At 43.4% G+C, this 14,410-nt stretch overlaps 1 protein-coding gene across 1 annotated transcript in view; it reads left to right on the forward strand.

Moving 5' to 3' along the window:
* Positions 1-14,410, forward strand: part of PDGFRA (platelet derived growth factor receptor alpha) — a 45,514-nt gene that overhangs the window by 860 nt on the left and 30,244 nt on the right. Inside the window, exons 2-4 of the mRNA XM_019552935.1 lie at positions 6,258-6,318; positions 7,715-8,029; positions 11,739-12,002. Of these exons, the coding sequence (XP_019408480.1) occupies positions 6,270-6,318; positions 7,715-8,029; positions 11,739-12,002 (628 nt within the window). The 5' untranslated portion in view covers positions 6,258-6,269. The remainder of the gene's footprint in view (positions 1-6,257; positions 6,319-7,714; positions 8,030-11,738; positions 12,003-14,410) is intronic.

The following is a 14,410-nucleotide window of genomic DNA, read 5'->3' on the forward strand; positions in this document are numbered from 1 at the left end:
CCCGCTCCCCTCGGCCCCCGCCCGGGCTCCCCCCAGGGCACGGGCGAGGCGGACCCCTGCCCTCTGCTCCGTGGGGCAGCCGAGCCCTGCCTGGGGAAGGGGGCAATCCGAGCCTGGACAGCATTTCAGTCCCCAGGGAGGAAATCATTGCGGGTCCCCCTCTCCTGCCCTTCTCTCCTTCCTCTTTTTTCCTGGCTAACCCGCAGAAAAAAATGTTGCTTCAACTTGGCAAGGGCTCCCCTATTGTTTCCTAGGAAAACAACTCTGAAGCTGGATGTTGCTATTGCTGCTCCCCCCCCGCCTCTTCTGGACACCTCTCGGATCATCCCCCCACGCTCCGGGTCCCCCAGGCGCGGTGGCTTTCCCCGCTTCGGGACACCGGCGCCTGCCAGGGCTTCACTTCCCAAGGGCCAGTCCGTGCTCTGGAGACATTCAAAACCCCAGGACAGGGGCTTTGAAGGGGTGAATGTAAACACCCCCCTCCCCAGCTCCGCGGCTGCATAACATCCAGCGGTGGAGGAGCCCCCATGCCCGTGCCGGGGCAGACCCCCACCTCCCAGCCGCTCACTCCGGGTCCTTGCTGCAGGCTAGACCAGGGTGGAGAGCAGCCTCAAGCCCGGCGCTGCTCTCTCTTTAAGCTGCCTGAGCTTTCGGGGGGATTCCGGCCGCAGCATCGAGGGACCCCGCTGGTTTCGTCCCTTTCCCTCCTCCGGATCCGGGCCGGCCCGCACGTGCGACTGGCTCTGGGCGGGGGGCGGGGAAGAGACTATCTGCCCCCTGACTTGTGACCTCCTGCCCAGCGCCCGGATCCCGCCCGGGGGGTCATCTCCGCTCATCTCAGAGAAGGACCCCCGGAAGGATCCGTGAGCGAATGGATCCCGCATCTGGTTGTCTCCGCGGTGTGAGGCTGAGCCCCCCGGGCCCTGCGTTTCCCAGGGTGTCCCAAGAGCAAGGTCAGGCTCCCTGGTACAGGCCGAGGGGCCGGAGGTGGCTGGAGCTGAGGCGGCTCCCGAGGGCAGGCGGGGAGCAGCTGTGTGATGTGGCGGGGCGGAGAGGAGAGGAGCGGGGAGGCCGCCGGGTGCCAGGCAGCGGTTTCCCAAGGGCAAGGCGCGGCGGAGCCTCCCTGGGGCCGGCCGGCCGGAGCGCGGGCTCTGCTGCCCCCTGGCCGCCGCGGAGGAGCCGCCAGCCGCTCCCCGGAGCCCGCAGCTGGGCTCCTCGCGGGCCGGATCCTGTGCCCTTGCTGTGGTGAGGCTGAACCTCGGCCCGGCTTCAGTTCAGTGGAGCTGAGGGGAGCACCGCACCGTAGTGATGACGAGGAATCAAGCCTGTGGCTCTTGTCCCAGCGCACATGCAGTCTAGGGCTTCGAGCCTGCCACAGCATCTGCCAGCACAGCTCCCCCGGGGCACCAGTCCCGGGGAAGAAGATTCCCTCGGAGTTTCCTAGCAAGCCAGTGGGCTGAGGGACAGAGCCTGACAAGACAGGAGGTCGGGAATCAAAGCCTGCAAGGTTCATATTCTGTCTGAATCCCGATGATAGGGTATTTCAAAATGATCATAAAATCGTAGAGCAGTAGGGCTGCAAGGGCCCTCCAGAGGTCACCTGGTGCAACCCCCTGCCTCAGGCCGGCCATCGCTATCCCAGCCACCCTATACCCTCCATAATCTAAACTACTTAAGAAGACTGCCAGCCCTGACACAACACAGACCTAACAAAGCCTGATCTAGAAGCAGAAAATTCTTTTCCAACCAGTTTCCTTGCTCTGCATGTTGGACATGCCCCCAGACAAACAATGGCTTCAACAAAGAGAATTTTTCTCCAAAACTTGGAAACAGTTTTAAGAAGAATTACAACTATACAAAAAGTTAGGATTTAGCAACCGAAACAACACCGGGCTCCCCCTCCCTAGTCAGTTTACTTTAAAATCATGCTCCTGATGCTGAAATTACAACAGCGCAGGAGGGCACAAAAATCTGTGGGCACTTATTTGATTGTGGGGTTGTGAGCAAATTTGCTGTCATTTGTGGTCTGCTGTCTAGGCTCTAACGAGATCTTTGCACAGGTTTGGGTACCAAGGAAAGCAGGAATTAATTAAGTACATTTTAAATCTTATTTTTTATGTCTCTCTTGGTCTGCAGTCCAAGACTAGGATTTGAATGTATCTTATGCTTTTGAGTACTTTGAGGGGAAGAAATTTGTTTCAGCTCTTTCAAAGATCAAAGCAGGATTTTTCAACAGTTGCCTCACGGATGCCCACAAGAATTAGAAGAGCCAGCAAAAGCATTCCCTTTCCCCCAAATTTCCATGCTTTGCCATTTGGTTGAGTTTTCTCCATCTTTTTAAACATTTGGACCCCGATCCTGCAGCAATTCCATGAGGGGAAACCCTTATTCTTGAACAAGCTCTTTGAAGTCATTGGAGCCCTGCTTGGGCACATGGGACTTGTTCCATGCATGAGATCACAGAACCAAGGCATTTGACTTGTAAACACTTTGGGACTCTCCACTGTGTAGCTTGTATAGGGCTGTGCACAATGTCAGGATGTCATACAGTTAGATATGATAGCTAATTATGCTTCTGTGGTATAGAAGAAATATTTAAATCATCCTAGAAGTAATTTTTTATAAAGATGTATTGGAGCAAACCTCCCTTTAGGGGAAACATTGAAACTGAATGTATGCTTTACTTTGTTAGGCTGAATTTTAAGGGGATAGATGGATAACTTTTCCTTGCTCATTCCTTTCCTCTCTGCACTCACCAAAAACTCCAGAGCCTGCTATTGTTCATTGTATGGAAGGCTCTGCTTTCCCTTACATTTTCTCGTAAGGAAAGGAGCCAACCACCAAGAAAAGTTTCAGGTGGCCCTGTCCTCATGTTTAAATCAACCTAACAAAATATACCATTTTCATTAAATAATTTCCTTTTGTTGGGCTTGCCTGAACTTTTCCTGGAAAAGATCAGAGCTTCCTGAGGGAGGCCAGACTTACAGTCTGGGGAGAACTATATTAAAGTATCCACCCCTTTTCATAGTTAGGATAGTATTTCCAAGACCTGAAGAGATAACGGAATTTGGGGTACCAACCTCTGACCCTTTATTTGTATCAATAGTCTTCAGAGGTACTGCTCACTCAAATGCGTGAACAACAGTTGCAAGACCGTCTTCTTGTTTTGTTTTTTTTTTTAAGAAAATAGAGCTCATATGAAATTAAAATATGAAAAAAATGATGGTTTTAGCTTGATCCCTAGAGACCCAGTTCAAATTCCATCTGCTGCCTTTGAGACTAACCTTTTCCTTCTGCCAAGGAAAAGAAATTTGATTACATTAGGATGGATCAACATTGCCATCATGTGGCCAGTTGGATTAAAAGCAGGTGAATAGTGTCAATGGGCAAGAGCTGTTACTTTTGGTTTAATGGTGTATGTGAAATTCTACAATCCCTGTAAATTTCTATGTTTTATTTATGACAGCAGAAAAGATGCTCTCTTTCTTTCCATCATAGTAACATTTTCCTCATTATATGCAGAAGGGCAGACTAGGATTGTCAATTTTTTTCTATACAATTTTTTGGCACATTTTGCTTTGCCATACCACTGTCAATGGTGGTCTGCCTGTGCTTAGCAGTAAGATTTTGGAAGGTCAGGTACTTGCAAACAAAACATTTTGCTTATGTTCATGTAATAACTTATTTTAATTAAAAATAAGCACTAATATTTAATTCAGACCACTTCAAAATCAAAACATCTGAACAAGTTAAATTTCTGTTTTACTCAACACCTCTTGCTTTTACCTAGACACTGGCAAACTATTATTTTGAAATTTGGGCCAGGTCTTGTATTTCTTGCATGCTCCCAAACTCCTGTTAGATGCTTAAGGAATGAAGGATCAGACCAGATATGCATATGTGTTAGTGAAGTTGGGTCAGAACCTCGGCTTCCGTGGCTCTAGAGACTTTAGTGGTACATGTTACTCCAATTTACAGTAGCTGGTGATCTGGTCCCTGGGGTGTGTTAGGAGGAACTGGACTTGCTATGTTTACTGAAGATTGCTAGACAAAAATAGTTAAAGAACTTGGAGGACAGTGATGGGTTCATTCTTTCTGTTGTCCTGGGATGAGACTTAAAACGTTGCGTGTCTAGCAAAAACTAAATCATTAGATTCTGACCAGTGTGTCGCCTAAAGTATGGGCACTGAATTAAGTAAACAGGAAAAATGAGCATAAGCCATAACACATGGGTGCAGCTTTCTGGTCTTCTGTGTGCCTTCACAAGAATGCAGAACATTAAGTCAAATTCTATATGGAATCAGACTTATGTGATGTAGCATCACCCATTTGTCTCTAGTCTCTCTCTGACAGTTGCTCTGGGTCTTGTCCTCTAATTAATGTCACTGATGGAAATGATCAGTGTCATGAAGTCTTAAAGAGCAACCAGTCTGCCAAAGGACATCTAGGAAGTCTGTATATTTTAAATTCATCACAGTAGATTAAGCCACTCTGCTCCTATTGGTTTTTTTATGGTAGCTGAGCTCTTTGGCTAAAGCTCATGCAGTACTTTGGAAACATATTGTGTTGTCACCTAAATGTACATGGGTATTTATAGGGCCTTATTCACTATTAACTTATACCAGTTTTACATCTGTAAACTCCACTGATTTTAGTTGAAATTACTCCTCATTTATGTGAGATAAGAATCACTTCCATATTACTACTGGTTGCAGTGAATAGTCTATAAAAGTGAAGGCAAGAGATCCTTCTCTCTGAAAGGCAGAAGGAAACCTGGTAGGCAGTGTGAGTATTACTGTCTTGAGAATCCTGAACATTTAGGAATCAAATCAGTAGGGCAAAGTATGGGATTTTTTAAGGATGTACAGTAGGCCACTATCTAAAGAAATACAGGACATACACGTGATAAAAATGAGTAAGAAGGCTGAAACTGGAGGACTTCTTTGATGTCCCAGAGTCTGTTATCAGTGAGAGGCAGATACGTAAACATATGACCATTATTACTAATTGCAAAATCAGCCTAAATGGCTTGTCTCTGTTGGAATTCTGTCTGCTGAATTTCTGAAGCTGCTGCACATGTTTTTGTAGCTGGTAGTGTGTAAATCTTAGTGTTGCCACAACACCATTCAAATCCTTCACATGATATCAAACACATTTTACTCTGCCTTATATGTTTTATTCCACATGTTGCAAGAGAAAGGAGGGTCAAACTCATCTTTCATAAAGAAATATTTCTTGACATTCTGTAATAATTTTATTAAAAGGTGTAGGTGACATATTCTTAATATCTGGACGTGCTTACATGCTTTCCTTTCCCAGAACCAACTGTTCGGTATTAATTGCATGAATTGAAGATGCCCCAAATCTTTAAGAACTGATCCCAAGCACAGTGCATTATCATTCTTTTATTCACATCTAAGTGGTCTGTGCTCCCCAGTAGAGGTCCATTGGTACAGCTCTTATTCAGTTTATACCCACTTTGGGCCAGAATGGATTCCTGTTGAAGCTAATAACAACATTTCTGTTTGTAGTAACTGCAGGATTTGCCTTTGAAAATCTGTTGATGGTTCAATTACTGTAAATTGAAATGTTATAATATGGCATGTAGCTAGATGGCTATTTGTTTCAGTTTTATGGCAATTTGCTTTGAATATCTTAAAGAAGCAAAGATATAAATCATTGTCCTTCATACTGCTTGGGAGAAGAAGTACTTTATGAATGCTAGTCTTGAGCTCCCTCTCGCGTTTTACTGGAGAATGTCATGTTTTAAACAGAATGTCTTTTGATCAAGGTAATTCTAATTGGATGAAACAAACACAATTAACAGAATTAAAAGTATAGAATATTAAGATAACTGGATGATGGTACTTTTAACTGTTAAAATTACATTCAATATGCTTTTCCTCTCAAAAACCCAATCAAAGGACCAAATCTTGCTGTCAGTTACACTACTCTAAATACACTGCTACCCCATTGACTTCTGTGGCATTTCCCTATATGTGCGGTGATGTTCTTATGATGTCAAGTCTGAAAACTGTTGTTGAAGTTTCAGGCACTTGGAAATTAGCAAGAAGAGTTCAGTAACCTGCAGGATTGGACCATGGCTGTAGAATTTGGCCCAAAATGTCTGGATCATTTTTATGGAAGGGCTCTGGAGGGATTAGTGTTTTAATGGAATCAGAATCTCTGTGAGTAAGTATTTTTTGATTTATTTAAATCTGTTTACTAACTTTACTTTTTCCTTTATTCTTTTTCAGTTTTCTGCAATCATGGGTACTTTCCCAAGGACACTCCTGGGACTGGGATATATTCTAACAGGTAATATTCCCAAATCCCTGAGGTTTCTTAATTATTATTTCTTTATAAATCTGTGCTTAAATCAGTATTCAATAGTGGATTACTCAAACAATTCTTTTCAATGTCATCTGTGGCAATGAACATCAAATGATCAGTCAATCTATAAGTTCAATTTTTTCTCACATTTAATATGGTAAAACTAGACAAGAACAAATCCCAAGAATGGAATAAAGTCTGTTGACAGGACAGTATACATAGGACCATAGCCTGGTGTCTTGTGTCAAGGCCAGGTAAATGGATGGGATTCCCAGAAGCTCTAAGGTTGTCAGAGAAATGAAATCCACCATGCACTTACTGCTGTAGCCTTAGGGCTGTGGCACTCTCTAGCTCTCTCAAATAGGTGGATTGTGTGATTGCCAACGCACCAGCCATCCCATGTTTTTCACAACAGATTTCCTCGAGCAGCATGGTGCAGGCTCCCAGAGTGAGCTCCTTGATTCTTTTCACTCTGCAGCACATAACCAGACCAGCTGTACTGCCTATCAGGCCTTCCATATCTGCAAAAGGAATGGGGCGGGAGACAAGATTTGGTGCTAGGTTCTGAGAACAAAATAGCCAGTAGATCCAAATAATACATATAAAAGCATCCATGCTTGTTTTGTTACCAAACAAGTATGGATAGCTGGTTTATTTTACAGAGCCTACCATTATACTCTGGGCTCAGTTTTCAGTTGCATGAAGTCTGCTTTGTGCTTGTCTCTTGGCAGTCATAAACAGTGTATCTCACTCCTTGATGATTTCTCCAGGTGTAGAATTGTAGGTGTGACTGCTCATGCTTATACTGGGAATTAGACTGGCTTTTGGCCAGGCCAAGCACAATGTCTGTGAATCAGAAAATCTGGTGCTGTAAATGCAGATTGCATATTAAAAAGCACTTCAGCTACAATATCCTATTTAATGAGTTACAATTATATTTGACTACAGACCTTCCTCACATTTTAACTAGAAGTGGGTCTGAGCCACAACACTTGGTTTTGGGTCTCTGCATTGCAGAAACAAAAACTAGTAGTAAAGTTTTGTTTATGGATTTAAAATAAAATGCTCCCGAAATTTGGGTCCATTTGGATCTGGGATTTTGGAAGCACTGTCTCTAATTTCAATTCTGTCTTTCACGTCTTGACACAAGTAGTACTGAACTAAAATAAATTGTATTTAATCTCTTCAATTTCAAAGAGATGGTTTTTTGCCTTCTGTAGAGAAATGCTGTGATTTTTCAAAAAGGGCTCATTTCCAGGGGAAGCCACATAACTGAATCATTCATGAAAATTATTACAATACAGACAGATCGTTCATTCTTTTCCACAGCTCTGTGGTGAGAATGTCCTGCCTAGTAACATGTTGCTTTTTACTTTCCCAGGACCATGGCTAATATTTTGCCAGCTTCCATTGCCAACTATATTTCCAAATAAAAATGAAATGGTTGTGCAGTTGAATTCTTCTTTCACCCTGAAATGCTCTGGGGACAGTGAAGTGAGCTGGCAATACCCTATGGCTGAAGAAAACCAGAAAATAGACATTAGACTTGAAGAGAACAACAGTGGCCTCTTTGTGACTGTGCTTGAAGTAGGAGATGCCTCAGCTGCTCTTACTGGATTATACACTTGTTATTACAATCATACCCAAGTGGAGGATGGTGAAGTAGAGGGGACGGATATTTACATCTATGTACCTGGTGAGTGGATTATGCCATGTTTCCACTGAAAAATTCACCCGGATTGCTGTAACTTGTCTATTGAGAAAGATATTGATAGTACGTTGATTGTTGATGGTACTTTGGCAGCAAGGTGACATGAAATACTATCGGGGCCATTTTTAACATCTAAATTATAAGCAACCTCTTTGCTTGGACTAGGTATATTAGAATACAAGACTTATTATGTTAGATCAGACTAAAGGTTCATCTGGCCAGGTATCCTGATTAGTAAGAACATTTTGCTGTATTGAAACATATGCTTGAGAAAAGTTTAAAAAAAGAAATGGCACTGCTGGACAGTCTTGTGAGAGACAAACAATGTTATGTTTCCACCTACAATTTCCTACAGTGCTTTGCAATTTTTATAGCGTTTTTACAGTATACTGCCTTCCCTGTCTCTAAACTGCCTTTCCTGCACAGTGGAAAATCTACTGGATCCACCGCCCCTTGCTTCCTACCCCCCTTATAAATCTCAGGGAATATCACTGCACCTATTAAGTTCCCCTGCCCTTTTAAAAGTGTCCACCATTATACCCACCCACATACTCTGTTAAGATGGGTTGTCCCAGGAAAGTCTTCTATTCACTAGTCTTCTAAGGCTAGGGTCAAAATCTCTCTCTCTCTCTCTCTCTCTCTCTCTCGTTTTTTCGGTATTTTTCATAGTTATAATAGCACACAAACTGAGCTATAATTGATTAATACAAGAGCCCATGAAGTCTAAGTTCTTTACATCCATAACTTTTGATACCTTTGAATTTTTATATGGGGTTTGGGTAGGGAATCAGTGCAAAGAAACATGGGTCTATAAGTTAATGTAAGGATACATCTTTTTCATACGTTATGGGACAAAAGTCCACACTGGTAGAATTACTGTGTTTGTTCTTGAGTAAGTAGGCTATCAGGGCATTACAGAAAAATGGGAAGAGGTTGAAATTCACTCCACAACACTTGGATGTGATTGTAAAGGAAGGAAAAATGTCTGGGGCTAAAAATAAGATTATATAAGGAGGAACATGCAGCAAGTACTAGAGGTTTTCTGAACAGTCAAAACTTGAAGGTTAATTTTGCAAAGGTAGCTAAGTATCCATAGATTATGGCTTGTGTCATTGGTAACACAAGGTGTCTGATGCCTGTTCCTATCTAGCATGTGTCAGAGCAGACTTGATCAATGTAAGCAAAATAGTATGCTCCAGCAGCCTTAGCGTTTCATATATTCAGTGTCCCTGTGCTTCAAAAGGGCTGCCATTTTGAAGTGTGGGATGCTGAATACATGAAACACGGCTAGTACTTTAATTAAAGCAGCTCCCTAAAGCACTTTAATTAAAGCGACTCCTCCACCCCAGAGCCTGTGTAAAGACATGCTAAAGGAAAGATTTTTCTTTTTTTTCCTTGATATTTACCATAACAAACTTGAAACACTAGCACTTCTTAAAACAGTTATTGAAATTTCAGTATAGTCTTTTTTCTACAAATTTTAGAATTGCAAAATTTCCCTTTCCACAGCAAACCTTCTTGATTTTGGACACAAAACCATTCTTTTCCCTGAAATAAATTATAAGACTTTCTTTATCAAGAAAAAGCCACTTCAAAGCTTCACATGGGGTGTATACAGTTTTATGACAGAAGCTTCTTTTTTCTCCATTTAAAATGCTTTATTGCTGTGATTTAACAGATTGCAGAGCTCTGCAGTACTTTAAAAATGGGTACAGCACTTTAAATAACCCTTGTTAAATGAGGTATTAAATTTGAAATGCTGTATTTTACAGCACTTTAGCATCCAATAGTGCTTTAAATAACTTCTGGAAGCAGGCCATGTTTCTGGCTAGTGGAAAAGCCCCAGGAGGCTGTAAAGCGCCCCCTGCCCCCTTGTGCTTATCAGGCTCAGGGGCCTCCCCAACCAAATGCTGTACTTCTGTCATGTTTAAGAGCACTGAAACTTCATAATGCCTCAAAAAATGCTCTAAATTACATTGCTGTAAAACAGGCATGGAGCACTTCTGTGCATGCTCCTAATGTTGCAATTTTAGTGCAGGCAGAAAAAAAAATCTAGGTAAATCCCCTTTCTGTATTAAATTGTATTTGGAAAATAAATATATATATAATTGGCAGAAAAATCTTATAGGCTGCTGCCAAATGAGCATGGTTGTGCTGTATGTGGTGCAGCAGACACATCTGTGGTGCCACATACCACATGTTCTGTTGTTCTGTGTGCTGCAAGGGAGCAGCGTAGATGATTCTTCTGACCCCTGGATATCCCTACCAAAAATAAAACTGGAGAAGCGCACATGGTGGCACACATTGCCCAAAGCCAGAGCCTAGCTGGCTGGAGCTTCACTCCACTGCTGGCCAGGCTGTGTGTGGCAGGAGTGACACAGCTACAGCCCCAGAAGGCCTCCCAGGTAAGGCTGCTGGGACCAGTCCAGTGCTGGCCCTCCCCTCCCTCCCCTACCTGGGGTAACTTGCTGTGCTCCAGAGTGTGTGGGGCACAGGCATTCCCTAGGGACAACTAGCAGTGGTGCAAGATGCGCTGCTGCTAGTTGTCCCCAGAGAACAAAATGTCCATGCGTGTCTGGACACAGCCATAGAGTGCCAGTTTGGATTATTTTTATAAAGATTGCCAGTGTTCAATGTTCTAGTGCTGGAGGGCTTATACTCCCATTGTTAAAATTTACTGTAACACTTGGCTCATAAGCATGTAGTTGTGCAGCAGTTGTTTGTTTTGAAATGACAGATTTTGATGATTTGGGAGCTGTAGTTTTCATTTTTTATACATTTGGGGTTTTTTTCTTTTTATGTTTTCTAATGGTTGTGGTTTATAATTTTGGAGATGACATGTGATAATCTGAGTTATTGGCCCAGTAATGGGCATTTTAGCAATATATAAACAAAGTGATGTAGCTATAACTATTTTCAGATTAAATCTGGCTTTAACTAATTTAGCCAAACCCAAACTATTCAATGTCTTTGGTTTGTAATACCATTTTAAAACAAAAATTCCTAGGGTTGTTTAGTTATATGGACTCTGCTATCACAACTATAAAGGAATTAGAATAAATAGCAGTAAATGCCAAGACATTCATTCTCTCCTGCTTAATCTCCCTATTGTTTGTGGCACATATTATATGTCCAAAGTACAAGTTAATGCTTTTCAGCTTGAAAATTGGACTTTTGGATTCAAAATCTGCCCAATAGTCTTTGGTATAATTTGATTTCAGTGAGTCTATATAGAAGTATCCAAACTTAGCCTTCTATTTTTAATTCATTCCACTGAAAAGTGTGACCATTTTTTACATGTCAATATTAGTGACTGTCTTGTTTTTTGTCATTTAATCTAATTTTGCCAGTGAATAGCACTTTGGAGAACCTCCACCAGATGTAAATGGAAAAGAAATAGCAACCCTTACTTTTCTCCTGGTGGCCTTACACTTTCTGTTACAAATAGTTCTTTGTGCTTTGTGGGCAAATGGGATCTCTGGTTACATGTCCCATCTGCTAGCAATGTCATCATTGTGAGTTTGTATCATGTACAGCATGCTACTTTAATGTCTGTTAACAGTTACCTCTGGAAAAGCAAGGAAAAACAATTTAATTCAAGATGCTTAATAGCTGCAGATCTCTCTACTCCTATACTATGGAAGTATTAAAACAATACAATGTAAAAATACTTATACTTTTTCTTTTTTTACAGATCCAGATATCCCTTTTGTTCCTACGTTACAAGAGGATCAATTCATCCTAATAGAAGAAGGCGATTCCACTGTTATCCCTTGTCGTACAACTGACCCTGATGCTCAAGTAACCTTAATTAACAGTGAAGCCAAACCCTTATATGCTTTTTATGATAGCAAGCAAGGCTTCATAGGAAATTTTCCTGCAGGCACATACACATGCAAAACAACTGTTAAGGGAGTGGAGTTCAAGTCCGATGAGTTCTTTATCTATATTTTAAGAGGTAATCCCTTTTCATTTTTCCTAGGAGGGGAAGTAAAAAATGGTGATCCTGATTCTTTTCTTACTTCTGTCATAAGATCCATAATTCTTTTTCATTCAGGACATGAACAGTTCATTATCTGGGTTTAGGAAGCGCTTTTCTCTTTCCCTACAGATTACATTGCATTTGAAACATCTGGCTCTGTCTGTTGATTAAGAAATGATACTTACTAGATGTTGCATTTGTTTGTTCTGATATAACAATTCCTGTGTTCTAGTGAATAGTGGTAAATTTTCTAATAGTGCCTATGTGTCTTATGAACCTAAGATTCATTTTCAAAGGTAATTTAGACACTTGGGGTGCATCTACATGTGCCATTAATGCAAAGGGATAAACTTTAGAGCTGTTTGAGCTGGAGTACGCTGTTCCCAGGCACAGCATCTACACATGTGCCTGGGACAGCGACAATTTGAGCTGGGGAAGAGCAGGCACAGGCTGGCTGTAGGCTCAGGGGGTCAGCCCTGGGCTTTGGATAGCAGTGTTGGGTGGTGGAGGGGCTGGCTGGAGCACAAGAGTGCTGAAAGTGTGGAGCTGCATGGCTAGGTGGCAGGCAGGAGTCTGGCCCCAGGTTGACCAGGTGTCATTTTTGCCTGCAGTCACCATCAACACGTGAATTTTATCATAGTCAATTACTTGGCTGTAAGATAGTACCATACTTGACAGTACTATCTTACAGTGGGCTTAATTAATTTACTGTGCATCAATATCGATGCATGTGTAGATGGTGACACTTTACTGTGGACCTAATTAGTCTACTCTGCATTAAAGTGCATGTGTAGCTACATCGATGGGAGACTAAGTGTTATTGATAGTTTTTGGAATTTAGGCTACTAAGGGATCTGCAAAGACATTTTGGTTCCTAAAGATGTAGATAGGTACTGGATAGGGTACACAGAAGTTCCTAGGTTAGATAGGGGCTCCTGTTTGCATGCTTTTAAAATCACATGAGGCACGTATGTGTATATTTAGGTGCCTATATAATTTTCAAATCTAGCCCTAAGTGCTAAAGAGTATGACTACACTGACATTACTTCAGTGTTTGCAGATTGTGTGGCTACACTTGAGAGAACTTTAAACTAAGTGGCTCACGCACTGATACGAGTGTAGCTTATGGTGTGAAGCACAGTGCAGCTGCAATATAATGTGGGGTAAATACTCAGGCAGTTAAACTGCATTGAGCTCTGGGCTATTACAGCTACGTTGCTAGTAGTATTTGATGAGGTAACTAGTTTAAAGCTGATTTGGACCTGTCTTCTTAATCAGCAGTCACAATGGTAGTTGCTAGAGGTGCACCAATACATCAGTCTGCTATCAGATCAGCACCAATATGAAGAAAATTGTCCATATTGGATATTAGCCCTATGGGGCAGATAATTTGGCTGATAAATACCCATGCTGCATGCAGCTGCAGTGCAGCAGGGAGCAGAGCTGGCAGCATGGAAAGCTGCCTCCAGCTGGTAAGTCAGAAGGGGAGGGGTACAGAAGAGGGTGGGGGGGGCAGGTCAACGCCACCCGTGGTGAGGGAGGGGGCAGTGGCAGGGGCAGACACTGCCCAGCCAAGGCAGGAGGGACCCGGGATGGAGGCATGGCTCGTTGGGTGGGGATGGCTCCTGACGCTGTTTGCACCCTGGAGGGTGGGGGCTAGGAGGTGTGTGCCTCCAGATCTGCGTGGCATGGTGCAGCATGGGGCAGGTGGCAGCTGCAGGTTGGAGCTGGAGTTGGCACTATGCAGGGCTCTTCTCACTGGGGGCTGGACTCAGACCGAACTTTGCAAGGAGGCTGCAGCTACCCCAAATTTCACTGCAGCTCCGCTCCCAGCCCTGCATCACCACCTGCTTGCTGCCTGGCACAGCCCCAGCTGAATGCCCCACCTCCACCCATGCACCAGGCAGTGGTGCAGGGCTGGGAGTGGAGCTGCGGTGAAATTTGGAGTGGCTGCATCCTCCTCCCAGAGCTGCTGGAGCCTGCTCTGAGCCCAGCCCCTGGTGAGAACAGCCCCGTGCAGCACCAGCTCCTCCCCGCAGCTGCCACCCACCCCATGCCGCACAGATCCAGGGGCACAGGTGCCTCTTGCCGCTGCCCTCTGCCCCCACCCCCCCCACACCTCTGTTCTATGGCCCCTAGCCCTCCCTTACTGTGGGGGGGCATTGATCTGCCCTTCCATTGCCCCTTGCCTTTCCCCTACCCTTCCACCACATTGGACTTACCAGCTGGAGGCAGCTGTATTGGAAATCAGATCAGTATCAGCCAATATGCCTCCTTAAATATCAGCTATCAGTATCAGCCCCAAAAATCAGTGCACCCTTAAAATTTCTCCTAGAATTTTTGTTTCAAGGAAATTAAAAAAAAAAATTGGTTTTGTCCACAAC

Source organism: Crocodylus porosus, unplaced genomic scaffold (genome assembly GCF_001723895.1).
Source record: "Crocodylus porosus isolate Cpor-Errol unplaced genomic scaffold, CroPor_comp1, whole genome shotgun sequence".
NCBI lineage: Eukaryota > Metazoa > Chordata > Crocodylia > Crocodylidae > Crocodylus > Crocodylus porosus.